Source organism: Carassius gibelio, chromosome B16 (genome assembly GCF_023724105.1).
Source record: "Carassius gibelio isolate Cgi1373 ecotype wild population from Czech Republic chromosome B16, carGib1.2-hapl.c, whole genome shotgun sequence".
NCBI classification, from domain to species: Eukaryota; Metazoa; Chordata; class Actinopteri; order Cypriniformes; family Cyprinidae; genus Carassius; species Carassius gibelio.
This window is the reverse complement of record NC_068411.1, coordinates 21,208,283-21,236,042: the sequence shown is the minus strand read 5'-3', so window position 1 is coordinate 21,236,042 and position 27,760 is coordinate 21,208,283. Positions and strand designations below refer to the sequence as shown.

The 27,760-nt window shown below is 36.2% G+C and overlaps 3 protein-coding genes across 3 annotated transcripts; 2 read left to right on the top strand and 1 right to left on the bottom strand.

The window, feature by feature from the left end:
- Positions 1-353: 353 nt before the first annotated feature.
- Positions 354-5,261, top strand: LOC127975020 (retinol-binding protein 1-like). The gene is made up of 4 exons (XM_052578756.1): positions 354-778; positions 1,576-1,760; positions 1,925-2,026; positions 4,244-5,261. The coding sequence occupies exons 1-4, from the start codon at positions 703-705 to the stop codon at positions 4,295-4,297; spliced, it is 417 nt and encodes a 138-aa protein (XP_052434716.1). The 5' UTR covers positions 354-702; the 3' UTR covers positions 4,298-5,261.
- Positions 5,262-5,416: 155 nt separating this feature from the next.
- On the bottom strand, positions 5,417-13,233 carry LOC127975019 (tumor necrosis factor receptor superfamily member 3). The gene is made up of 8 exons (XM_052578755.1): positions 12,798-13,233; positions 11,003-11,128; positions 10,760-10,915; positions 9,463-9,556; positions 8,743-8,819; positions 8,484-8,600; positions 7,491-7,598; positions 5,417-6,211 (listed from the first exon to the last, which is right to left on the bottom strand). Exons 1-8 carry the CDS (start codon positions 12,829-12,831, stop codon positions 6,042-6,044), a joined length of 882 nt encoding a protein of 293 aa, XP_052434715.1. The 5' UTR covers positions 12,832-13,233; the 3' UTR covers positions 5,417-6,041.
- A 2,171-nt stretch (positions 13,234-15,404) lies between these two features.
- On the top strand, positions 15,405-27,194 carry LOC127974752 (mannan-binding lectin serine protease 2). Its single transcript, XM_052578249.1, has 22 exons — positions 15,405-15,566; positions 15,851-16,049; positions 16,757-16,937; positions 17,064-17,186; positions 17,753-17,946; positions 18,047-18,194; positions 18,383-18,498; positions 18,855-18,930; positions 19,239-19,364; positions 19,454-19,537; positions 19,636-20,375; positions 21,167-21,192; positions 21,397-21,598; positions 21,901-22,075; positions 22,998-23,132; positions 23,315-23,517; positions 24,699-24,846; positions 24,978-25,096; positions 25,456-25,534; positions 25,620-25,754; positions 25,843-25,917; positions 26,001-27,194. Exons 1-22 carry the CDS (start codon positions 15,553-15,555, stop codon positions 26,762-26,764), a joined length of 4,062 nt encoding a protein of 1,353 aa, XP_052434209.1. The 5' UTR covers positions 15,405-15,552; the 3' UTR covers positions 26,765-27,194.
- The last annotated feature ends 566 nt before the right edge of the window (positions 27,195-27,760 follow it).

The following is a 27,760-nucleotide window of genomic DNA, read 5'->3' as shown; positions in this document are numbered from 1 at the left end:
CAGCATACACACACACACCCACACATCTATATTGGATTAGTTTTTATTTCAGTTTTAGTTTTAGATTTTGCTCTGCATCGAATTAAAAGTTAAAATATGAAATGTTGCCTTTCAACATTATTATTTCATTATTCAGAATTATTTCAAGTAACGGAAATGACACTTTCTGCAGACACATAGGCCTAGTTGCATAATAAGATGACTATTTGCATCTCACATGAAGGAGTAAATTCACATAAACTCATCCTTTTTGTGTGTTTTTTTTTATATTAAAGTTGGACAGAACCGCAGAGGCACGTCCACCTGTAGCACCTCCCCTTAATCCCTGTAAAACAATCCCAAAACCGGGGAGAATTCGGTCTTTGATTTGTTTGGGAGGAGTCACAGCCGCTTTTGGGTCTTCTTTACAAAGGATGAACCGGAGCTAGGTCTGGGAACACTGTGTAACGCAACATCACGGGATAGATTCAAGGAAACACTGACCACGGATTCTGCTCGGTGTCTTCACTTCGCGTGCTGTTAGGAGGAAACGGCATCAAATTTAATCAAATTAACTAGCGTACAATGCGATAGTGTTGCCTAGAGACTCGGATAGAGATCCAGACAGATTTCAGACGGAGGAGCAAGCCAGAACTAAGCAAGCCCACGGTGCACAGATCACAAAAAGTTGGATTCGTGTCGAACAAAAAACAAACTGAGAAGATGTCCAAACCGAATTATACTGGCATTTACAACATGGTTTCCCAGGAAAATTTTGAAGAATATCTCGCTGCTTTGGGTAAGCACCAATATATTATATAAATTTAATTTTCTTTTTTTCTTAGTTTGGCAGTCTACGAGCTTATGATCAACTGCTGTAGTATATAAAGAGTCTCTTCTAAACGAACCACAGTGACTCACTTTGAGTGTAACTTGATGCCTGTGTTGACCTTGATGTTCCTCTTTCACCTGTCCTCAAATTTCTGAACATGAGGATGATGTAGCATACCTCCTTTTAATCTGGGCTAATGTAATGAAATCCAATCCAATCATCTTCTTGCCTTGGGGGAGAAAGCCTAAACGAGATCACAGCAATTTAGTTTCTGCAGAATACAACTGGGGAAGTGAAGACATGTCTGAATTTGTCTCTAAACCCTGTATCATATTCATATTCATATTCATCGGATATAACCTTGTAATACTTGTCTCATCATGTTATGCGTGGTGTTAAAGGGTTAGTTCACCTAATGATGTTGTTTCAAACTTGTATGAATGACTTTCTTTTGTTTTTTAAGTTCTTTGCAATAATGGAGTGTTCAAACTTAAAATCAGCAGGAAAGTATCATAAAAATGCATTATCTTCCAAATCTTCTGAATTCATACAATAGCTTCTGAGTAATGAATAAACTGAAATGCATGCTGTTTTTTCACTGATAATCATCTTTTACCACTGTGAGTGTGACCAGGTCATCGAATTCAATAGCATTCTTATTATTTCAGAACAAATCCTTATGTTTCACTGAAGAAAAAAATACACAATCTTCTTCTTTCAATTAAGTATGCTAATCTTTTAATCTCTCTTTCTCTCCTCATCAGATGTTAATTATGCATTAAGGAAAGTGGTCTGCATTCTGAAACCCAGCAAACATATTGAGCATGATGTGAACACAGGCAAAATGACGATTAAGACCGTCACCACCTTTAGGAACTTTGACATGGACTTCACTTTGGGACAGGAGTTCACTGAGGACCTGGGACCAGTCGATGGGCGAAAGTGCCAGGTGTTTTTTTTTTATTATTATATATATATATTTCCTAGTTAACCCATTTGTAATGTATTTGTGAGAAACACATGGCCCCATTTAAGGTAACATCAGCCAGACAAAGGAGTGTGGGAAAGTGTGGTATGTGTGACACTAATGGTAATGTTCTCCATATGTTTCAGACCACAGTGGACTGGGACGGTGATAAATTGATCTGTGTCCAGCGAGGAGAGAAAGAGGGCAGAGGCTGGACACACTGGCTAGAAGGAAACCTCCTCCATTTGGTAAGGAAACAGGGATTGTCCCGGGCTGGGAAAACAGCTTTACATATATACATTATTCAGTGTCTGGAGGAGTATATAAAACTGGTATGTTATGAACAATGTAAATTTATTAGTTTTTTTGTTTTGATAAAATTATGTGAAGATTTAGCTATAACCGAATAATAAGGATTTGCTTATAGTTAAATTTCAATAATATGTTTGCATATATTTTCAGTTTATTTCTATTTTTTATTTAAAGGCAAATCTGAAGCAGTTATAAAAAGTGTGAGAAAAAAGAGAAACCATAATGAAAAGAGTAGGTGAAAGAAGAGATGAAGAGGAGGAGGGGATTAAATGAGTGATGGGCCTTTTGTGGGCTAGTTTATTATTTTTTTAAGTTTAAAAAAACATTCTTTTGGGGTTAAACGTTACTTCATTCAAAAGTTTGAAGTAAGATTTGTTTTCGTTTTTTTTTAAAGAGGATAGGAGGATGCATTGAAATGATCGAAGGTATCTGGTGCTGGCTGAAGGTTTCTTGCGGGTTCTGTCTTTTCAGCATGCAGAGTTATTTAATTTAAATTTAATTTTAATCTGACTCCATTTTAATATGACCTAAAATTTAGATTTCTATTTCTTATTATTCAGAGATTTGATTATTCCATTTATTCTTTAATATCATTATACTCATTCGGGTGCTCATGTCGCTCAAAAATATCCCTTTGGCCTCAGCGTGATTTACTGTCACATTCTCGTCAGTCTTGGGTATTAGAGTCTGGCTAATACTTTAGACGACCGCTCCTATGCTCCTTTTTATTTCCTAAAAGTTCTTACAATCTAAGAATGCTTGAACTAATACCAAGTGTTAGCCGGATCTCTAAAGATACCGATGGTGTGCCCTATTCTCCATCTCAACTGAATTTAGTCTGTTACTAACCTGACGCAGGAACAAGGATACAGCGTAATCTACTAGAGGCAATAATTACAGAGTAAAACAGAATAGAATCAAATATAACAATTTATTAACAGTCAAAATATGGTAAATATGTATTATGCCAATTACATAGCCAATTCAAAGATATCAAATCAATACAAGACATCAAATTCTCAAAGATGAATTTAAGAGTAAGATGTATTCCTGGTTTTTAGAAAAATATGGACACACTTCATGCCATGGGCTCATTCTTGCTACAGAAGGCCCTGATCCTCTTGCAACATTTCCTTACGTACCTCAGACCAAGACAAACATCCCCCGAGATTGAGACAGGAACTAACAATAGGAATTAGCATTGGTCATGTAGAATTATCACCTCTTGATACAAAAGGCATTTTGCATGAAAGAGACTGCAGGGAAATGGCACAATGTGAGCAAAATATCTCTTAACTCTTAGGATCGTTATCACCTTTAAGTCTACTTACCAGACACACTGAGACACTTCAAATGACACCAAACATGGCTGTAAATATCACTTGCATTCATGTAGAACATTATATTCTGCTTTGACCATCCTGAGTGAGCTGGGTGAAGGGAAGGATGGGTGAGGGGAAGGAATGGGATGAGGAGGAACCAGTGCATACTGTTTTCACACATTTTCTCCCAGTGAGATGTGGGAACAGATGTCTGAATGTTAATGCAATGTTAATGTCTCAGAAGATCAAAGTATCTGAGGTTTTTTCATCCTTACAAGTGACTTTAAAGACATTTGTGCAAAGGATTTGCATTTTAAATAAATGCTGTTCTTTAGTACTTTCTATGCAAAGGGTCCTGAGAAAATGTATCATAGTTTCCACATACACATTAATGGCTTTCAACATCGCTAATAATTAGAAGTGATTTCTGAAGGATCACATGACACTGACAATTTAGATTTACCATCAAAGAAATAAAATCATTTTATATTTTTATTTTAAATTGTAATAATATTTTACAATAGTACTGTTTCTTCATTTTGATCAATTAAATTCAGGCTTTGTAAGGATAAGATACTTCTTCCAAAATCATTAACACTCTTTTCATTTGAGTTCTTTTCATTTATAGAAAGAGTAGTTTCATTTTAGAAATGGTTTCAATGGAGCGACCTTTATCCAGAAGCACAGTGGTGATTCACCTTGTCTGAATGTCTTTAGTTCTTGGATTAAACCCGGTCAAATCTTTAACAACTGGGCTAATACTATGAATCTCTCACCAAGTCTTTCATTCTTTTTTTCTGCTGTCACGTCTCTCTCTCTCTCTCTCTGCAGGAGATGAGGGTTCAGGGTGTCACTGCCAAGCAAGTCTTTAAGAAGGCTGAGTGAGGATGGAGGGAAGAGAGTGAGAGAAAACAGAGGGGCCATTTGCTGGGGGGTTGAGCTCAGGGTTCAGAAAGAGGTCATATCACAACAGTGATTTGTCTCTGAGCCACAACAAATAGTGTTTTAATGGAGACTACAAATGATGAAATTGGTTGACTTTCTATAAAACTCTTATCAGCATTTACAGCAGTTTCCCCTTCACGGCTGCAGTCAAATCAAAACACAAAGTTCAAATGAGATCACAACAATAGAGCCCTGTTGCCCTCTGTGAACATTCAGGAGTGGTACTGTAAAATATGGATTCATGGCACCCTAATACTGTATTATGCAGATATGTTTACAGTAAGCAAAAGTAAGGTTTAAATGAGCCAGTGGTTTAGCTGGTCAAGTACAGCTTGGAATTCTTTATTGCTAAATTACATTTAATTTCTAGTGTCCATCCAATAATGGATTTGTTTTAATCTGTGTGATAGGATTTTGATTAATAGCAATAGACAAACTAAAAATGTCTAAAAAATCTGAAACATGTGGTCTGAAATGTGTCTGTGTAGTTTTATTTGTCCACTAACATTTGTATTACCATAATATCCTGTTTGTATGAATGCATTTCTTATAATATACTAATACTGATGCTACACTATCTATCTATCTATCTATCTATCTATCTATCTATCTATCTATCTATCTATCTATCTATCTATCTATCTATCTATCTATCTATCTATCATTAAGTTTTTGTTAAGTTAATTTTATTTAGCTTGTATGCATTAAATCGATCAAAAGTGACAGTAAAGATATTTATAATATTAGATTTGTTAAACTTTCTGTTCATCTTTCTATTCATTAATTTCTATTAATCATGGTTTTCACAATATATAATAATATGGTTTTTAACATTGATACTAATACTACTAATAGTAATATGTTTCTTGAGCACCAAATCAACATTAAAATCATTTCCCAAGAATCATGTGACACTGAAGACTGGATTAAGGGCTGCTGAAAAATCAGCTTTGGTATCACAGGGATAAATTACATTTGAAAACATGTTCAAATAGAAATGTTACTTTAAATTATAATAATATTTCTCCATTTTAATCAAATAAATGCAGCCTAAGTGAGCACAGAGACTTCTTTCCAGAACTTACAAATTACAAATTACTAACAAATTATTATTATAATTTTTTGAATGTCATTATATGAAGTCTTTATCCATTTCTACAAGACCGTGAAAAAATTAAACACCTTCCTCTTTGCAATTCCCTCATTTTACCTCTAAGGGGCGATAATGGACTTGGAAGTATAATATTTGGCTAACTCCGAGTAACATATCTGTAAAAAAAAAAAAAAAAAAAGTCTAAGTTGTGACATCTTCTGGTAAGACCTGGTATGACAAAATGAAAGTCTCCACCCTTTTGCTTTTATACACAGTCAAGGGATTATTAATTTTTTTTTTTTTTAATTGAAATGAAATTAAACATCTGGAAAAATAGCAACTTAAATAAAGACAATACATTGTTATTACTACAAGAGAGAACATAACGTGTAACTGCAGTATCTGTTTATGTTTTCATACATATAGGTATCTTAAAATATGTATTCATTAATTTTTTTTTTTTCTATAAAAAATAAACTCTAGTTATTTACACATTCTTCCAGAACAGAAGTAAAGCTTCTACACTGGTAGATAAAAACCACTGTATACTGCAGATAATTGTCAGGTTAATAGGATGTCTGTGAGCCAAGGTTAATCGTTCCATTCAGACTCCTGCGGCTCTGACTGATAGTTCGAGTGGCATGTGATGTTGTCTGTATATCCGTTTGCGGCAGCTGAGGGCCTGTATGTCTCTGACACTGTCAGCGGTTGCGAAAATCCATCACACTGTATGCTGCTGTCCATGTCGGTGTACTTTCCAACTGAGGAAAAAGAAAATAGAAAATAATCAATCAGTGATTGGCTAAACATCTCAGTGTCCTTTTTGAACTCATATTTTTTACTTTTTAATAATATGAACAACGTCCACATGTATTCAGAAGTAATGTCAGCTGACAATTCAACATTGCCATCATTTACATTTTTAAATATATTCAAATAGAAAAGTTATTTTAAATTCTAACATGTTTGACTGTTTGCTGTATTTTAAAACAAATGATTGGCCCGTCTCAGCGTTTCTGTTTCAAAAGCATTTGTCCAGATTAGGTGTAAACAGTTTCTTGTAAATGGGTCTTTTGACATTCAACCAGAAAAATTGATAACTGTACTAACTGTAACTTCTACCTGTTGTCACGATATGACTATGGTTTTGCAACAGTATGCGATTCAGACCCCATGTTTGGCAGAGACATCAGAGACTTTTATCGCCCACAGCAAAGTACGTGCAGGAGGAAAGTGTGGGAGGCCAAAACAGCTAAACCTATTTGGCTAACTGGCATGCAGTGAAAGACAACATGTATGTGGTTTGTACCATTCGTCTGCGAGATGATAGGAGGTCAAAGGAAACTTCGCAATTATTTACAGGGTGATGCAAAGCCATAGTCGAAGTCATCACAAAATACGCTGATGCTTATTTCGAAACTCTCCTGACTGTATTTAATGGGTACTGTGGGAATGTTTGGTGAGATTCTAGAATGCTGTGTAAAGTTATCTGAAAGATTTCCAGGTCACATCTTTAGAAATATTAGAGCTGCTTTCAGAAGCAATAGTGACTAAAGTGAATCAGCATTGAGCTGAATAACAGCTACTGTTTTAAGATGAGCTGAACTTGTTTCATAATTGGAAAGTGACGTGACATACAGCTAATTATGGTGACCTATACTCAGAATTAGTGCTCTGCATTTAACCCATCCAAAGTGCACACACACCATGACCACACACCCGGAGCAGTGGGCAGCCATTAATGCTGCGGCACCCAGGGAGCATTTGGGGGTTCGGTGCCTTGCTCAAGGGCACCTCAGTCATGGTATTGAGGGTGGAAAGAGCATTGTACATTCACTCCCACGACCTACAATTCCTGCCGGTACAAGACTCGAACCTACAACCTTTTGTTTATGAGTCCAACTCTCTAACCATAAGGCCATGACTTCCCCATTGATGAACTTTACACACTTATTGAATTGAACTGAATCAAAACTGGACTGACTGGAGTTCAGAAATAGACCTGGCCTACATTCACACATTTCTAATCATACATTTTACCTAAATGTGTGCATTGCTGATGTTCTGCCTGCTTCTCCACATCACAGTCTGCAGGGTATTTCAGGATGTCTGGAGGAAGCACTGGCGAGACGTGCCTTAAAGAAATTTCTGAGAACACAAAAAATGTCAGTTATGACTCATAATTAAAATTACATTTCCTGTATGTTTTATATTTTTGACTGTTCTTTAGATTTGAATTTACTGTATACATTTGAAATATTTATTTGATTATTACTTGGTTCTTAATGTAGAAAATTCCACAAAGGTTCATGTGAGAGAGATGGATGTCATTTACCGTAGTCTGTATTTTACTTCTATTCTTAACAGACTCTGTTGTGCAGTTTGTACACCACACTGATACATGTCTGCGAGCTTATATGTAGAACTGAAAGGATGTGGTTTACCAGCAACAGTTTAATCTTAAGCATTTTCTGCAGTAAGCTATTGACAAAGCCTACAGCATAGTGCTTTGTGTTCATCCTCACTGATGCTGAAAATCAGTGACAGTAGCAGATGTATTATCTCAAATATCAAAAGATTTCAGAGCAGTTTATCACTCAGTGACCTGCATTAGACATTGTATATGTCTTGGGTTTGGTTTCCCATCAGTCAAACGTGCATTACTGCTAAATGACCCTTTTATATAGTGCAAAATTTTGCTCACCCATCATCAAAGACAAGTACACTCAATCTAGAACTACAATCTACAGATCGATATGAAGTCAGCTTGACTTAATTGACCACTGAGCAGAAATGATTCAGTCTTATATCAGTGTTTATATATATATGTATATATATAATAATGTTGATTATTCCCGGATTTATTTTAAATACTCTTGCATTCTAAATATGTGATGTCAAAACTGATTGTAAATGTAGAATACATATTAGGTGGGAAATTATTTATATATTATGATCTCTTCGTGAAAATACATGCGTGCATATGCTTAGTGAGTGAGATGGGACTTAATATTTTACAGTACACTTACTTACCTAATCTTTTTGACTGACGTTTGTTTCTCCAATAAATTATAAACAGGATCATAACTATAATTATGGCAGTAATCACAATCCCTGCCCACAGACTTGCAGGTAACAACCAAGAACAAGCTGAAATAAAGGAGAAATAGTGAGTTTATCCATTATCCAGGTCTGGTAGGAAGGGTTTTTTTCCAACTCTTTTTATACGCACATTGATCATGGTGACATTTCTTATAAAATAAGTCTTTCCAGTATAGGTTTAGAGACTTACGTGCTTTAAATTGTCCACACACAACATCTGATTGGCTGGTCCCAGGAACCTTCACATGTCGACCCAAATCATCACAACTGAAAAATGAGAAAAGAGGCTAATTATTTCAAAAGGGAAAACTGTGTCACGTTTTATTTCTATCGGGCTAAGGAAAATTCAATGGAAACTATTATGTATATGAATAATATTAGTTTTTGTATGTGTGTGCTTTGTGTTTTAAGTGTAGAAAAAAAGGAAAGAAATATGTATGAGTATGTCAGTGGGAGTTTGAGAAAGGAAGTGATACCCACCCACTTTCCTACACAATGTATGTCTACACTTTTAGTGAATGGAAGCAAATTAATGCGGTCTTATTTCGTGTAGGAGAATGACATAGACACCTTTATGTAAAACCCGTTATGGTTATACATAAAAGCTATGCCTTCCTACTCTGACTTTTGTTTAAATCAGATGGTGGCAGATAAGAAAGGGCATTATAGAGAGAAATTATACGGAGAAAAAGTTAAGCAGAAGATGAAACATCTTTGGTCGTGTAACTTGGAAATAAATAATATGAGTCAGAAGCATGTGATAGTTTAGCAAGAGTAGATTTAAATTTAAAGGACTTTTTAGTCATATGTACACTGTGTGGGGGGATTCTGTGAATTTGTGAGAAGTTAGTCTGTCACTCAGTTGTGGAATTGCTACAGTATACTGTAAATGTACGACACTGACCCTCACCTTGTATAATTTTTGCAGCTGGAAATGTAGTCGTCCACATCGCTGTAGGTTCCCTCTGGACAGGCAACGCACACTGTGTTTTTCTCGAACGTGTCTACAAAACAGCTTCAGTTATTCAGCAGTCCTTCTGCCACATATTCCACTCTAAACAGTCTATGGAAGTAGTTCAGATCATTGCAAATCTTCTAACAAATCCATGCTTCAGTGCAAACTCAACTGATTCTTTTTTGACTTTTGTGGATTTTGTGGCAAAGTGTAGTCTTATGTAGGCTACACATAGTTTATGACAAGATTGAGTTAAGTTGGGTTCATTTCTCTTGCACATAGTCTTTGAACCAGCTTATGACTACATATTAAAGGCTATGTCGATGGATTAAAGAAAGTGTGTGGCAGTTTTGTTATAAAATGTACTTTGCCAACAAGCCGCTAAAATGACTACAGCTATCAAAAGCACCTTTAGTTTAGGTGCTTGGTGGATTGAACAGTCATCTTAGTACTTATGTAGAAACTGTCAGGTTTTTAAAAATGCCCAGTAATTTTAAAAGTCACGTTTGAAGTATGGTTCTGTAATATTTATGTACTAAATGTGAGAGTCTTTGCGAGTAATGCGTAGCTTGTATTTTACTCATGAATCAAAAACCGCCATTCTAAAATCAGTTGGAAATTCCAATGGGTCCCATGACAAATTAGCCTTCCGATCGGCCTACAAATTGACCTCATAATTAAATTATATTCAGTGTTTGGAAGCATAAATAAAAAGAAAAAATATAAAAGCATAAAAAATTAAGCATATAAAAAACCCAAATAAAACAGTTATTATAATGAAATTGTTATAGAACAGTTATCGAACAAGCATGTGTCCTGTTTTGTGTCCTAAACTCCTGAAACATCGGTGTCAATGCAAGAGCAGTCAATACAATTTGAGAAAGAAATCAATTAAATCTGTATGTGTGAGAGAGAGAGAAAATATTCAGACGTAAATCTCTTTGTACTCATTAGCAATTTCATAAGTAACTGTAATTGAATTACTCTTTTTTTTCAGTAACTAACAGATTACAGCTGCATTTATTTAGAAATTAAATTGAACAACGCTGTTACATGTTACTCCCCAACACTGATTATATGATATATTTATTTATAATAATTAGATTTTCACAGTATGACTGAGACTTAAATAAGTAGATATATCTTTATATTTAAATTGAAAATATTTCAAGGATCGTCATATTTGGAGGTACACTAGGGCGTCAAATATTTTGAAAGCAAAATGTTGAGTATGCCAAGGTTGATTACTTACGATGAAGGTCGACTCCTTGCCCTGGAGGACAGGTGGAGACCGGACTGCAGTTATCGCAGTGGGAGTCACTTATGTGTGTACAGTAGTATCCCAGCTTACACCTGCACTCTGTGTTTTTGTCTTCCTCACACTCCTTTACCATCTCCATGTTGCTGGCTGTAACACACACCCAAACATTACTTGTTGAAATAGACAAGTGGAATTATTAGTAATAAAAACCAGAGTGAGTGAATGGGTAATTACTGCTGGAGCACTCCCTGCAGGCTATACACTGGGTCAGACTGTTTTCCTGATCAATAAATGTGCGTCGTGGACAGGTTTTACACACTGTTTCTGATGTGGCATTGCAGCTGGCAAACACATATTTTCCTGAGAAAGAAAGAGAGCTCAGTTTTTGCACAAGACTCCACAAGCACACAAAAATATAGTATTTCTTGTGGCTATTGCCAGAAGTATTGGGACATCCCCTTCTAATGAACAGGTTTGACTGTAATTTCCGAGAGTACTTACTTTTGCTTTAAATTAGAAGCACACAATTCCCTAGAATATCATTATGTGCTTAAACATTATGATTTTTGCTCATGGAAATTATGAAAATATATACATGCATACACACACACACACATCACACAACACACCATGGTTCTAATAAAGATTTGAAGACAAACTGAATGTAAATTAACTTCAAATCCTGTCGATGTAAAACACTGCAGATAAAAGAAATGTGTTTGTTTGCCCATAAATTGGGATTCAGTGTGGTTGAAAACAATGGCTTTAATTGGCAAAAGCACAATGAAGCATTATTCAATGTTTCCTTTTAGAGGAAAGAATGTCATACCTCTTTGGAACAAAATGAGGGTGAGTAAGCAATGACAGAATATTATATATATATATATATATATATATATATATATATATATATATATATATATATATATATATATATATATATATATATATATATATATATATATATATATATATATATATATATATATATATGAAGAGTTCAGATGCAAAACCCTCTAAGTGACATCTGAAATTTTCATCTAAAATTTGAATTTTTATCATGCTCCATGTATAGACCCTTTTCTATGCAATTAAAGTTAAATAACTGAACGTAAATATAGTGGCCTGATAAAAATGCTTATTTTATAAGACAATTTCAGACGGCATTTAGAGGCTTTTGCATCTGAACTCTTTATACAGTATATATATACGGATTTCATGGCAGTAGAAAAAAAACCCCATCCAACCAAGTGGTAACCGCAAACAAAGGATACTTCTCAAATGATATTTTTTTTCATGCATGTAAAGTATGAAGCCAGTTCTCCTCAATTTCACACAGGTGTCCTAGCACAATAACCATAGGTGTAGTTCTGCTCAACTCTGAACTGTGAACATCCTCCGCTAAAGCATGTCTAGCCAGAAAGTGGTCAAATTCCTTTTGGTTTCATTTAAATTCTATACAGTTTTAAAATTGATGACATAAGCTTATTGAATACATAAATATTAGTCCACCTTGTATGTCATTATTTCAAATTGATACAGAATGTCCTGTGTTTTTGCGTAAATTCCAGGAACCATCAAAAACAAATGTTAGCAGACTTACAGTACAGGATTTCCGGATTCTCTAGTAGGCTGATATCACGTTGATAAAAACAATGTGATGACTAAAAATAATAACCTGTGCCTTAAAGTCAATTGAATGGCAAGATGTTTCTCTAAATTTGCACAAAAAACAGACAAATTGAATGTAAATGAACTTCAAATCATGTCGCTGTAAAAACAGCAGTAATATAAAGCATAGGACCAATCTTGATCATTTATTCTCACACAAAAGTCTCATAAAGCTGCTCAAAGTATTTTGACGAGCAATAAGTGAAACAATACATTATAAGAACTGTAATAGATTCTAATATTTAAAACAGCTAACATTCCCTCTATGTTACATAGGCTATAAAAATATTCCAAAGACAAATGCATAACTTTTTAAAATCAGCTGTTTTACAGTATTGATAGATTATAGAAATCCCACCTTTTGGACATTTGCTGCATTTCACATCTCCCATCTTGGCTACGTTCAGTGTTTTCTCGATTCGGTCCTTTCAGTGTGAACAGTTTTGTGCGGTCATATGAAGTCTGTTGACTTGTACAGCCCTTTACACCAATTATGGAAGTGATGTCTTGATCGGTTCACGTAAGTTACCAAGGAATTGATGATTATTCTGTCATGCTGACCCAAACTACTGCATCAGTTGTCTTCTTCCTATTCTTTCGGTCTGTCTGTCACGCTTGCTTGCTTTGTCTTTTTTGTGGAATGTCTCAGTTCATCCGCTGCAGTTAGGGGAATAAATTTTTTTCCCTTTCTGTTTTTTTTTTTTACGTCACCCACTCTTAACCCCCTCTGTTACTCTGCGCTGGAAAGCCCCGCTACCTCTATCCGTCCTCTGCACTTGAGCTTGCAATCTCTTGCCTTCCTTCCTGTTCGTGCAGCACTAAACCCCTGAGCCACACAGAGAGTATGTCAACATGAGACCTCTGTTTATCGAGAAGTTATGAGATATGATTAGAGTTGTTAGATTATTAGTGTGATTAGATCAACATGTACAGGTGAGGAAGTCTATTGTGTTAGCAAAAGCTACTGCCGTGAAGTGTTTTATGCTTAAACTTTTAGTTTGGTTAATAAGATTTCTGATTCTGAATAATATCAGGCTATAACACTTCATTCTTTCTGAATTGGGGCAGGAATGTTTTAGCAAAATGTGTCTGCCAATATCTGTTGCTACTCTGACTCACACAGTGTGTGACCTATATATCAGAAAAAAAGTGAGTTCTGACTTCAAAAGAAAAAACCTTGACTAAATCCTAAATAATAAAAAAAATACATTAAAAAAGTATTTCTGTTTGCCTATTTAAGAAGAATCACTTTATGTATTCCCCAATTGTTAGTCGCTTTGGATAAAAGCTTCTGCAAAATGACAAAATGCAAAACCCGCAGCTTTGTGGAAGCCACTGCAATATCATCACGGTGAGAATGTGTGTGTGTTTGTTCCTACTCTTTTCCTCATTTGGTCAGAACTGTTAACATTGCAGTTTCATATCTTTACTGTAATTTCTGATGCGAGTGCTGGTGTGCTGTGGAACACAGAAGCCTCTGCCTTTCAGTATGTAATATTTTATTCTATGGTTTATGAAAAAAAAGTATTTCCTCACAATATTCATCTCATCTCCAACATATAGCTAAGATAAAATGTCCTGTTGTTTGAACAGACACCAAACAAACACATACTGTATACATTTAGGTATTTTAATCACCCTTGTGATGTAAACAAACTCATATAATCAGTTTCCCAAAGCATATTCATTATAACCACTGGTGTCATAAAGATCCACTTTATGGTTATTTATACAGACTGATCAGGGTTTTCAACCTTTTTGATGGCATTGGATCCCAAATAGGAACCCTTCAACTGTATATATTTTTTTATATACAGTATATACATAGCTGTGTAAAATAGCATCTAGGCAATATTTCAATCAATGATTTTCAAAACAATAAAATAATTATGATATAGCTCATAGATTTTCAACGAGCCTTTATAAAGAAGATTAAAATTGTAATAATGTCAAATTCAAGGATTTCATCTTGTGTCCCCTTTCGAGTCCCTGGCCCCAGTAAAAAAAAAAAAAAAATCCCAAACCTTAGGGTTCGCAACAACAACAACAGAAGTGGGAATCATGGCCTACCCTGTATTTGTGAACAATTGTACTTCCTTAGTTTTGTGTTAAATAAAGCTTTCTGTTTTACTTCCTTTTTTGGTAACTTATAGCTTACTTAGCTAATTTTTAGGCAAACTAAATGAGTGGTAATATAGCATTATTTGTGCAATTTGTTGGAAATGTTCATGTAATGAAATTGGTAAATTGGCATTAGAGAAAATATTCAATGTAATGTGTATGCACATCTACATATTTTCTAAAACTACACAATAGTAATCACAATAGAACTAAACAGCTCTTTTACCAATGCATTGTTCAAACTGCTGTAAATGACTCATCAGAATACAATGCAACATCTTATAATGACATTGTTTGACCTTTTTTGTGTGGTTATTACGGTAAATTGTTATTGGAAAACATCCAAAAATACAGTACAGATAACCTCGTCTTCCTCCGTGCCCCCATCTCTCTTCTTGTCCTCTAAACCTTCTCGCTCTCTCCCTTTCCCATTTGTTCTTCCTCTTTCACTGTCTCCACCCCTCACTTTCTTCTCCTTTTCATTTCAGACTGCAGGCGGCGTACTTACCCTCTGTCCGGTCAAAGTGCATTCAAGGGTTTCAGCATTGTCCTGCAGCCGATGTGTTTCTGGTTCATATGCATTAGTTGTCAGTTTACTGAAATAGTTTGAATGCGTGAAGATGTTGACTTTTATTTAGTTTAAATTGTGAACTCAAATTACAATGAAAAGTCCATTATACTTTTCTGGGCCACTGTACATAATAGTTTTATCAATGGACTGAACATAAACTGAATAAGCTGTAAATGAATGCATAATTAATGTTAATGTGATCTATAGCTCCACTACAGTCTGTCTGGAGCAGTCACTACATGTTCCCTCTCCAGATCACGTCAGTTCAAGGGGAACGCCCACTGACAGATGTTGGGAAACACTCAGTGTAAGTATGTTGACTGGTTTTTAAGGGAAAAGAGGGCTGGACATGATGATGCAAACAGAGCATTAAAGTGAAAGTGTAGAAGGAGAGAGCGGCTGTGTTTTAACACTTCTCATCATGATCGTTTTTTGGTATGTACATATTTCTCTACCATAGTATTATTCCTCTAACAAAATATTGCATGGATTAAAAGTCTATCTATCTATCTATCTATCTATCTATCTATCTATCTATCTATCTATCTATCTATCTATCTATCTATCTATCTATCTATCTATCTATCTATCTATCTATCTATCACTGCATGCTTCCTTTTCTTTGTATATCCCTGTCTTTTTTACTTTATTAATTTCTTCCTACTATTTTCTTGCTTGTTTTCTGTTATGATTTTCCTGACTTCTTCCTTCCTGTCCAGTGTTCTTGTCCTTCTCTTTCCCGTGTGTGGGTCAGTGTCATTGGCTGGATGGGTGCAGTCACCTGGACATCCACGAGGGTATGACCCCCATTCCAACCTGACTTGGAAAAAGTGTGCTCCAACCGGACACAAAATGACACTCACTCTCATACATTTGGACCTAGAGGAGAGCTTTGAGTGTGAGGACGACGCCTTGAAGGTGTGTGTACAAAATGCTAATTGTGCCTTTGTGCACTTAAGTGCAGTTTTATGTTAAAGGAATAGCTTACCCAAAATTTCAAAGGAAATCCCAAATGTAGTTTGTTTCTTCCTGGGAGCAGATGTGGAGAAATTTAGCATTACACCACTGATCATTTAGCATTAAAACTGATAAAAACATTGCAATGATCCACAAGTAATCAACAAGAATCCACCCCCATCGATTAACATCTTGTGAAGAAAAAAGTGGCATGATTGTGTGAAACAATTCTATCATCAAGGTGTTTTAATCCATGAAATAATTTATGATATTGCTTCACAAAATATCCATCCAAAATAAAAACATCTTTATGGATTTGTTTATTAGAATAACACAGCTTTTCGCTTCACAAGATGGAATTTGTGCTGATTACTTGTGGACTATTGTAATGTTTTTAGCAGCTGTTTGGATTTTTGACGTGACGGCACCCATTCACTGCATTGGAGAATAAGTGATGTAATGCTTCTTCCAATCATTAGCAAGTGATGTCATGCAACATTTCTACAAATCTGTTCTGATGAAGAAACTAACTCACATATATCTTGTATGGCCTGAGGGTGAACTATTCCTTTCAGAAGAGTGTTTGTGTGAAAATATCTACTACAGTGTACATTTTACATAGATTATTTCGATTCGTGTATTTGTAAGTGACAACTATTTTTCTCCAGTTATTTGCAGATGAGGTGCTTCTTTTCACTCTCTGTGGACGTAAGTCCATGAAGGAGCTGCAGGCGTCTGTCAACCCTTTCCTCCACTCTTCCCCTGGCGGTTGTCTCTCTGTTTCATTTCTTGCCGACTACTCCAACACTGAGAGACACACTGGATTTCAAGGCTTTTACACCATACAGGGTGAGAAACGTGATGAGTAATACATTGACTACAGGCCGAAAGCACTTTTGATTATTTGTGGGTCACCGAGAGTGTTATCAGTTATTGCTGATCTGAGTTTTAACCTCAAACCTGTCTGACTTTTAGATGTTAATGAGTGTATAGACCCTGAAAATGAGTGTACCCAACTCTGCAATAACTACATCGGAGGTTATCGCTGTTTCTGCAGACCAGGTTACAACCTTGACTCTGATAAGCACACCTGCCAAGGTAATGAAAGAGATTTTGAGACATGTATTTTGGCTGCCATATTGATTTAGTGTAATTAATTACGTAAGGAATATAGCCCATGCAGCCAGTCATTATTAAAAATAAAAATAAAATATTGTTTTTATTATGACCGTATGCATTTTACATAGCTACTAAGCAAGCAATAATACATGGACATGAAATACTGTGTTAATTTGAAATAAAGTAATTTCATAATTTGTATATGTTTCTACTAAGAAAAATATTAAAATGTGCTAAACAATCAGCAACAACACTAAAGACTAAAGGGCCATTCACACCATAGACTATAACTATGAATTTTTAATGATCATTGTAATTCTGATAGAATAGGGAACTCCACAGAGAAACTATATTGTTGGAATGGCTTTTAGAATTTACTTTTCTAAGTGATGAATAATTAAAACATTGAAAGCCAAACTGAATCCAAGAGCATGAGCATTTAACATGGCAGATGACATGATTGCAGCATGCGCTTATAATCATAATGTGATTGTTCATTCTATATACAGTATGCATCAAGGTTTTGTTTTTTCTCTTCGTGTCAGTTAGCTGCAGTGAAGATCGCACAGGCTCGCAAGAAGGTGTGTTGACGTCACCCGAGTGGCCTGGGCCGTACCCAGAAAACGCAGTGTGTTCTTACTCTCTGGCCGTAGAAGAAGGTCTGCAGTTTGAGCTGACGTTCATGGGGGTGTTTGATCTGGAGAAGAAAGAGAATGGAGAGTGCATCGACTCAATAACTGTATGCAACAAGCTTAGTCAAATATCTGAAGCAGTCTTGTTTTTCTCTTTGTATTAGTCCTCATTGACCTCCTCTCTTTTTCCATATCCATTCCTCCAAGATAAAACCTCTCTCTGGTGATGCTGAGACATTTTGTGGAAGGGATCTTCCTTCGTCCCTGTTTACAAGGTCTCAACGTGTTGAGATTATCTTCAAGTCAGACCATAAAGGAGCAAACCGAGGGTTCAGCCTCTATTATAAAACAAGAGGTGTGCCTGTTGCCCCCCATCTTTAAAACTAAACAACAATATACTGCATGTTCAGGTTTGGTGGGAACACATGATCTGGGAATCAAACTCATTTGAAGGGTCTCTAATCTGAATATTGACTGTTGATTGAAAAGTGCTCAGAATTGTTCCCTAAGGTGTTGTGTTGTTGTTTATTTGCTTTCTGACAGGGATGAAATGCACTGGACCTGTGACACCACAATCTAGTGTGTTCCCACAGAATTCTGAATATCCCACGGGCTACAAAGTTACAGTGAAATGTGACAAAGGACATGTATTGAAATCAGTATGTATTTCAGGCTGATTGATTTTGCCTTCTCAGGCAAAAAATACATTAGAAAATGTATTTTTAAATATCAATTAAAATTGACAATATAAAATGTATTAGTAAAGTAGATTTATATAAGTATATATTAGTAACCAGTTTTAATAGTATAAATTGTATAGTATAAAATATAATTTAATTAAATTGATCAAAATTAATAGAATAGTATTATATTATGAAATTATTTTAAATAATTAAACATATCATTTAAAATTTGGATAGTATTCTGAGTTTTTGCTGCTATCAGTCAGCATTAAATACAGGCATGTACTGTTGTTTATGAATCGAACCTTTTTTTAATCATTGAAAATCCATAGAACGAATCAGCTGAGGTTGAGTATAAGGCCACCTGCCAGAAGAATGGACAGTGGATTCCTGTTATTCCCTGCGAACGTGAGAAAATGTCTTCTTTTAATGCCTTTTTGTCTTGATTTGTGAATGATGTTGTGTTTTTAAGATATACATGGGAAGTTTTTAATTTAATTTATTAAATGGGCTGTTTTCACTGCTGTTTTCCCTATATACAGAAATGACATGACATGATGTTGCAAGCACACAAAAATTAGCACAAACTTGTAGCATACAATTTGATGCTTGGTGGGCATACCAGCAGTACAATGCCCAGAAAATGCAGGAGGCTGAAACATTTTCATGTGTCATATGTAAAAAAAAAAACACACACTTCTTATTTTCTTCTTTAGCTGTGGATTGTGGTATTCCAGAGCTTCCTGAATTAATGGAGCTATCAGATAAAGATCCTCCAACAACATATCTGAACCGGATCAGTCTTAAGTGTGCAAATGAATATTATCAACTGGATAAAAATGGTGAGATGTGTATGGTTTATGTGAACTATGCTGACATAATTCTTAACAAAGTGCTATTTAGTTACACATTTTTCACTATCTTTCATCAGGTTATTTTACCTGTAATGTTGAGGGTAACTGGGTGTCTGAGAGTGGTCAGAAATTAACTGAAGATTTGCCTAAATGTGAACCAGGTACTTATTCATTCTCAATACACATAAAAATCCAGATATACATTATTTTTCATATCTCTTTTTCATATATTTCATATTGCTCTCTCTCTCTCTTTTAGTGTGTGGAAAGAATATAGATGCATCTTTTGGTGGCAGAGTTTTTGGTGGGAAGCCAGCCAGTCTGGGACAAATTCCCTGGCAGCTACTCCACAGGTCAAATCCCAGAGGTGGTGCATCTCTGATCAGCGATTATTGGGCTCTTACGGCAGCTCACGTAGTGGATAAAATTGGAACAACCACCATGAACTGGTTAGGTGGAATAGTTCATGGTCAGGACACAAAATCAGTCAATATAGAGACAGCAAAAATAATCATTCATCCAAAATATAAAAGAGTAAGTCTGGGTGAAAAACAAACAAACTATGATCATGACATTGCACTCATTAAAATGTCTAAAAGGGTGCCTCTAGGTCCAAACATCAGGCCAGTGTGTCTGCCAAACAAAACAGATGAACTTGCAGCAGAATTCACAATCTCAGGTTTTGGCAGATATGAAAAAGGACTGAGTAGAGAGCTGCTTCATGCACCTGTCCAGATATATCCAGTTAATGAATGTAATTCACTGGGTTTGCCTGTCACCGAAAACATGATCTGTGCTGGAGGAGAACAAGTAGACAGTTGTCAGGGTGACAGTGGGGGTCCTTTGTTTTCTCCTGTTCTGGGCTATGGGTCTCCAGACAAGCCCTATCGTCTTACAGGCATCGTATCGTGGGGTCCTCCTGGATGTGGAAGCTTTAAGGGCTTCTATACTAAAGTTCAAAACTACCTGGATTGGATCAAGGAAACCATGGAAAATAACTAACATCAAATCACAAAAATACACCAGTTGTTATTTGTAAAACACACCAATAAAGTTACGGTCTGCTGTATCTAGTCAATGTATGTTCATCTGCTATTTCTATGAATAATTCACAGAATTTTGAAACTTTTATATTCGCCAATAAAACCATTTTCACAAGTAAAGAATCTCAGCCTCTTATTTCCTATTCCTATTTTAGAAAAAAATGTTCTGGCAAGGCCCTTTTTGTCCAATGTTAATACCATTACACTAATTTCATAGTTAAGTAAAGTGTTCATAGCCTGCCATATCGCTCTCTCTCTTTTTTTTTTCATGTTTTTCATGCCTTGCAGTGGTGCCAGATTGGTGGTATTAGTATTCCTCTTCAGCCAAATCAAACAAACCTGACTTTTTTGTGACTTTTAAAGGTTTTCAAACTCTGTTGCATCTATTCTCAAATAATGAAGATTTATACATTATGATTAATTACCTCAAAACTGCTTTAGAAACACCTTCTTTGTATCTCGCAAGAATGGAAACATCTGATAATCTGTAAAGAAAATGATCTCTGTAGACTTTAACCCTTACTGTTTGAGTAAACAGGTTGAAAACGCATGGTTTACGGGAAAAGTAGTCACATCTCTCTCTCTCTTTCTTCAGCCATAGCCAAATCAAACAAGTTTACCTTTTTTGATGACTTTTAGACTCTAGAGTTCTCTCATATGTGATTGTTAACGAATCTTTATCGCAAGAAAACCTTATGACTGCATCCACAGTTTAATGAAACGGCTACTGACATCTGAATGTTTGTTATGGACAGAACACATCTAATAATCTGGTAAGTTGTTTTTAGATATTATCTTCATATTTTCATAAATGACAAAATAGATTTGAAATTGTGTGATTACTTTAATAACAGCCATTGTTGGATGTCAATGCTTTGTAACAATCTCATAACGTTCATTAAGTAAATGAACTAAATTATTCCAGCAACATGATTGACTTTGATCTTTTTCTGTTTTCTACTGAAACACTGATTCAGCCTGCTGTGGGCATGTGTGAATGTGTGCGAGTGTGAGCCAGTCATGTTTGGGGAGGTGTCTTCTCCACAGTACCCTCAACCCTATCCAGCTAATCTCCAGAAACAATGGGACCTGGAGGTGCCACAAGGCTATCAGCTCCAGCTGACGTTCAATCACCTGGACATTGAGTCCTCTCCAGACTGCTACTACGATTCTGTCACTGTTAGTGATGCTTCATCTTAGAACTTGTTTCATGTGGATGTCTTCATACACAATGCTTGAGTGCTGTGGCATCATTTGAGTTGCACAATCCATACCTCGTACTGTTGTACTGAATATTGTGTTTTGTTGGGGAATAATGGCAATAAAGTCATACCTCATGCACTACATATAAATTAGGTTTGAAATGTCATTGTGACTACTATTATTTGGCTTTATAACAAATTTATATATCAAGGCCTGTGTATTTAGTAATACAAGAGCACATGTGATTTTATTTTTTCCTTTTATTTTTTTATGTGTAGGTTGTGTCTGATAAGCAGGTTCTGGGGAAGTTTTGTGGCCGGAATTCCACAGACAGGTTTCACCCAGGTGACAAGCCCATTTTGGCTCCTGGTAACCGTCTGCAGCTGGCTTTTCAAACGGACGACTCAAATCACGAGTCACACTTGGGATTCACTGCATTCTTCCAGGCTGTTGGTGAGTCATGTTTGAAGCATATTAAAAAACAAAACAGTGTTGTAGCATGTTTAGTTCTCCTAATATGCTTTAAGGACTTAAAACAGATCTCTTTTACACAGCAGTTCTAGAATTTAATTGGTTTTGAGTGGTGTTCCAAGAGTGTAGTGTATCACCTGTTTGTGTATTAAAAGTGGGGATTTTCCAGTGATTGTAGCTGTTTTTCCATAATTCTTTGAGACAGAGATAGGAAAAATACACTGAACAGAATTGCTAAGGCACAGATTTAAGATCTCTGTTTTTAATTTTATAAGGAGATATGTACAAAACTTAATATATTGCATTCCCAAACATCACAAATCTGAGGCGCTATTAATTTATTATGTAGGGATAAAGAACCACAGTGGCTTTGACAATTGCAGCAACTTCTACTTTCATTGCATATATTTGTTGCCAATTTCACAGGAAGCAGCCATTTTCTTCTTTTGGACACGTGGATGTGCTTTATTTGCAATTGTTTGTTCAATATTCCAATGATCTTTAAGTTAAATTCAATAAGACAAATTCACAACTTTGAATGGAAACTGATACTATCTACGGTATACATCGATACACCATAGTTGGTGCAGAGAAGTGACTGTCTTTATAAGCGAGTCATTGAATCATTCGCTTAACCATTTTATTCTACTATGGTGTGTTGCTCTGTGACACAGAATCAATTATTTGTTGGCTTTGTTCGGAACTATGTTCATTAAGCTACAAAACTAGACACACTATCTGGTTCTAATTCTTGTTTATTTAACTGTTGCATAAAAGCAATATGCTGAATATTGGAACAACAGTACTTTTGATTGTGCCGTATGATGTTATTTACTCAAGCGTAATTAAATAATTAAGTGCTGTACTATTACTACATTTAATGCTCCTATACCTGTTCCCTTAGACATAGATGAGTGTTCATCTTCCAGTGTGGAAAATGGTCGGCCATGTTCACAGATATGCCTCAACACCCTCGGCTCCTACCTGTGTGCCTGTTACCACGGTTACACATTACGGCCTGACCAACGCACCTGCGTCTGTGAGTGTGTTCATTAATAAAAACCCAGGTGCTGTGAACTTTATATTTCCAGCACAGTTTATGTTGATTATAAATAAAAGCGATGTAAAATTAAAAGCTAATTCAATATCATATCATAGTTTAAAACAGGTGAAAATAATGATAACCTGTAGCAAGTTGTGTGTGTTTCGTCCTTGTGTTAGTGGAGTGTGGAGGTGGGGTGCGCAGTGAATTAGAGGGGACCATCTCGAGTCCTGGTTTCCCAGACATGTCCCCGCTTAATCTGGACTGCATCTACACCATCTCTGTGCAGCCGGGCTTTCTGGTTACTCTCAACTTCAGCCAGAACTTCCACATAGAGCAGGTCTACAGTCAAGGAGAGTCCTGCCTCTTCCATTGGCTGCAAGTATGCTTTGCTATAAATGTCTATCTATAGTGCCCTCCACTAAAATTGGCACCCTTGGTAAATATGATTAAAAGCAGCTGTGAAAATGCATCTGAATTGTTTATTCTTTTGCTCTTTAATAATAAAAAAATCACTAAACTCTAAACCTTTCATTGAAGTTAAACAATTGAAAGTGGGGGAAGCTCACATTATGAAATAAATGTTTTTCTCTAGTTCACGTTGGCCACAATTCTTGGCTTTCAATTATTGAATTTTCTCCTTTAATATCTGATGGGTTTGCAGAACACTTGACAAGAGATCAAAACCATTCCTTCATCCAGATGACTCCAGACCTTTCAGAATACCAGCACCATGTTGGTTCTTCTTCTCTTCAGTTCACCTGACTCATTTTCTACAGGGTTCAGGTCAGAGGAATGGGACGGTCATGGGAGAGGCTTCATTTTATGCTCAATGACTTCTTTTTGTGTTAATTTTGATGTTTGTTTGGATCATTGTCCTTGTGGGAGATCCAGCCACAATCCAATATAAGATTTCTAACAGCGGCAGTCAGGTTTAGAATTTTTATCTGTTGGCATTTGCCAATCTGAACAAGATTTCTAGGAACTCTGGCAGAAAAATAGGCCAACAACATGGGCATGGGGTGCTTTTATGTGGAAAAAGAAGTCATAGCTGGACAATTTCATGCTCCTAGTACCCCTGGTGTGCTAAAAATGTAAATATGAATGGGAATATACTTCAGAGAAATTTTACTCATACGAATTTCTAGGGGTGTCAATAATTGTGTACAACATGCATTGGAAAAAAAATATTTTCATTTTTTTCAATTTCATAATGTGAGTTTCCCCCCACTTTAAGTTGTTTCCCTGAACAACATCATCAACAACAACAACAACAACATCAAAAATATGTGAGCTGGTTTAAGTGGGTCCACCAGCAGCCATAATTCAAAACATACCTAACCAGCAAAAGATGGATTTTTCAACAGGGATTTCTTCAATGAAAGTTTAGAATTTTGTGATTTAAAACAAAACAAAAAATTAAAATGAAAGTTCAAAAAGATTTATTTTCACAGCCACCTTTACTCGTATTTACCAAGGGTGCCAAATTTATTGGAGGGCACTGTATCTTCAAATCTATAAATTTTTAGGTTTGTTTCTGTGATGCTTTTCATTCTTTCTCAGGTGTCTGTCCAAGGAAAAGAACCCCAAAAGTACTGTGGAGGAAAAAGCCCCGGAGTCCTGAAGACGGGCACTCACTTTGTCCAGCTGGAATATCACACCGACAGATATGGACAGAGCCAGGGGTGGAGCTTACATTACACAACACAGAGTGAGAAAGAAAAAAAAATGCATAACAATATATATATAAAATGGACAGTGTATACCAGATTAGTAATATTCTAAATCCTCAAATATCTGTAGTGCTAATCTTCATTAGTCCAATTTTCTTCTTTTGTAAAGGGGTACAGTGTCCACATCCAGGCACCATCGACAATGGAACAGTCACTCCAAAATTTGCCCAGTACTTGTACAGAGACTACATTCATGTGCGCTGTAAACCAGGATACAAGCTTATGATGGTGAGGTTTACAATAATGCTGATAGTAAAGCAAGAACCATAAGAACCATTCACACAGAAAGTGTTTTTGTGGTTCAACATGACACACAGGGCAGTGTGGGGATAAAATGATCTAAAGACATTTTTTTTTTAATTTAACTTTTTTAACTTGAACGCCACATTTTTTAAACAACGTTTCTTGTGCGAGATGCTGCAAAAAACACAATATGTGAGTGCAACGGTTAAACACATCTATCCAAAATCAATGGAAAAATGAATTTTTTTTTGCGAATGGCCTAGAGTGCATTATTGCTTATAAGCAGGGCTTCCTTTAGAGAATATGGTGGACTTAATGAAGCATTTTCCTTTGCATTCTTTAAGGGAGAGAAAGAGATTCCAAGTTTTAAGTCCATATGTGATAGTAATGGACAATGGCACTTGCCACTGCCGGAGTGCAAGAGTGAGTAAATACATACACCTGATTTTGCATTTGGCTACATTTCATACATTCATCATTTCATTCCTATGTATCACCCACATTACAGTTATTGACTGTGGAGCCCCAAAACTACTTTTGAATGGAGACTTTGAGCTTATCAGTGGAGAAAACAATGAATATCTTTCGGTCGTAGAGTATCACTGCAATGAGCCATACTACAGATTTAAAGATGCTTCTAAAGGTTGGATGCCACACAAAACCCACCTTTATTCTTTGTTATTGATGAATCATGACCTCATTTCCATGCTTTCTTTCTTTCAATTTTGTAGTAACATACAAGTGTGCAGTAGACCGAAAATGGACAGAAGTCAACAACAATGATGTTATTCCTCTTTGTTATCCTGGTAATAATCGAGGCTAGTCAACAGACATTACTATTGATATTTAAGTTTATTTTTAATTTCACATATGTTTTTTGTTTTTTTAGTGTGTGGAATGAATACAGAGGTCTCTTTTGGTGGCAGAGTCTTTGGTGGGAAGCCAGCCAGAACAGGACAGATTCCCTGGCAGCTCTTTCATAAGCAACTTCGCAGAGGTGGTGCATCTCTGATTAGTGATTACTGGGCTCTTACAGCTGCTCATGTGGTAGATGGACTTGAAAACCACAACATGACTTGGCTTGGAGGAATAATCGATAGTCAGGACAAAAACCCAGTCACTATGGAGTCTGAGAAGATTATAATTCACCCAAATTATCAGAGGGTTCCTGTGGGCGGTGATCAAAAAAACTTTAATAATGACATCGCACTGATCAAAATGTCTGCTAGAGTGCCACTCGGTCCAAACATCAGGCCAGTGTGTCTGCCAAACACAACACATGGACCTGTAATGGAGGGCAAGATGGGTACAGTATCGGGCTTTGGGGGGTTTGAGAAGGGCTCAACAAGTGATATTTTACGTTATGGGTATATTCGGGAATATCCTTCTCAACAGTGTGTTTTCGAGGATTATTTGGTCACTGATAACATGTTCTGTGCTGGAGATGAGGTTAAACGCGTTGACAGTTGTCAAGGTGACAGTGGGGGCCCTCTGTTCTTCCCCATGTTGGGCTATGGATCTAAAGAGCAGCCCTATGAGGTGAGGGGCATTGTGTCATGGGGTCCTGCAAGATGTGGCCATGTTTCTAAAGGTTACTACACTAAAGTGCAGAACTACCTGGGCTGGATTAAGGAAACAATGGCAAATAATTAACATCTGGTGTGCGACATGAGAGATTATTAATTAATTTCAAGCGGTATCTACGATCAGTTTCAATTATGTGCGTAATGGATTTAGATTAAAATGCGTAAAAGATTTAGATTAAAATAAGCCTATTTTGCCTGTCTTGTCCAATTTGTATAAATGTTTCAATATTAAGCAAAGAGGATTATCTCATAACTTTATCCCCTCTGCAGGGTTAAAAAAATAAATGACCTGAGCTCTCAAATGGTTATGTTACTGGCTATGCAATGATCAATCATCATCAAAGCAAGTAATTCTTGTTTACTAAACATGTCAGATATACACTTTCTTATCCATATTATGTGTAAGAGTAAAGAATACTGCAGCCTAATTAATGACTGTAAAGTATACAATGTGCAAACGTTGTTCCCTGTGAGACATTAATAAATAAATGAACCTATTACTGACCTTTTTTTTATATATATATATGCTGCTCTGGGTGTGTGTTCACAGTGTGTATGTGTGTGTGCACTACTGTGTGTGTGCACTTGGATGGGTTAAATGCAGTTCACAAATTTGAGTGCACATATCACTTCAGTATATATATATATATATATATATATATATATTGAAGTGTTGTTGTCTCTTCAGTTGTTGTTGTCTCCAAGACATGGATTTCAGCAGCTGTTCCCATTGTGTCAGAAAGCTGGTGATCCACTGACAGATAGAGCTAGGGAAAGAGAGCTGGGTTAGTTTGATCTGGAGGGCTGTTGGAATGAAGGTGTTGAAAGCCGAACTAAAGTCCACAAAAAGGATCCTCACATAAGTCTCTGTTTTGTCCAGATGTTGCAGGATGACTATATATACACTTCATCCTTCATCCTCCTTATTTAAACTTTGTGTCATGGTGCATTATCCTGCTGGAAGTAGCCATCAGAGGATGGGTACACTGTCACAAAGGGATGGACATGGTCAGCAACAATATTCAGGTAGGCTGTGCCATTTAAACAATGCTTAATTGGTACT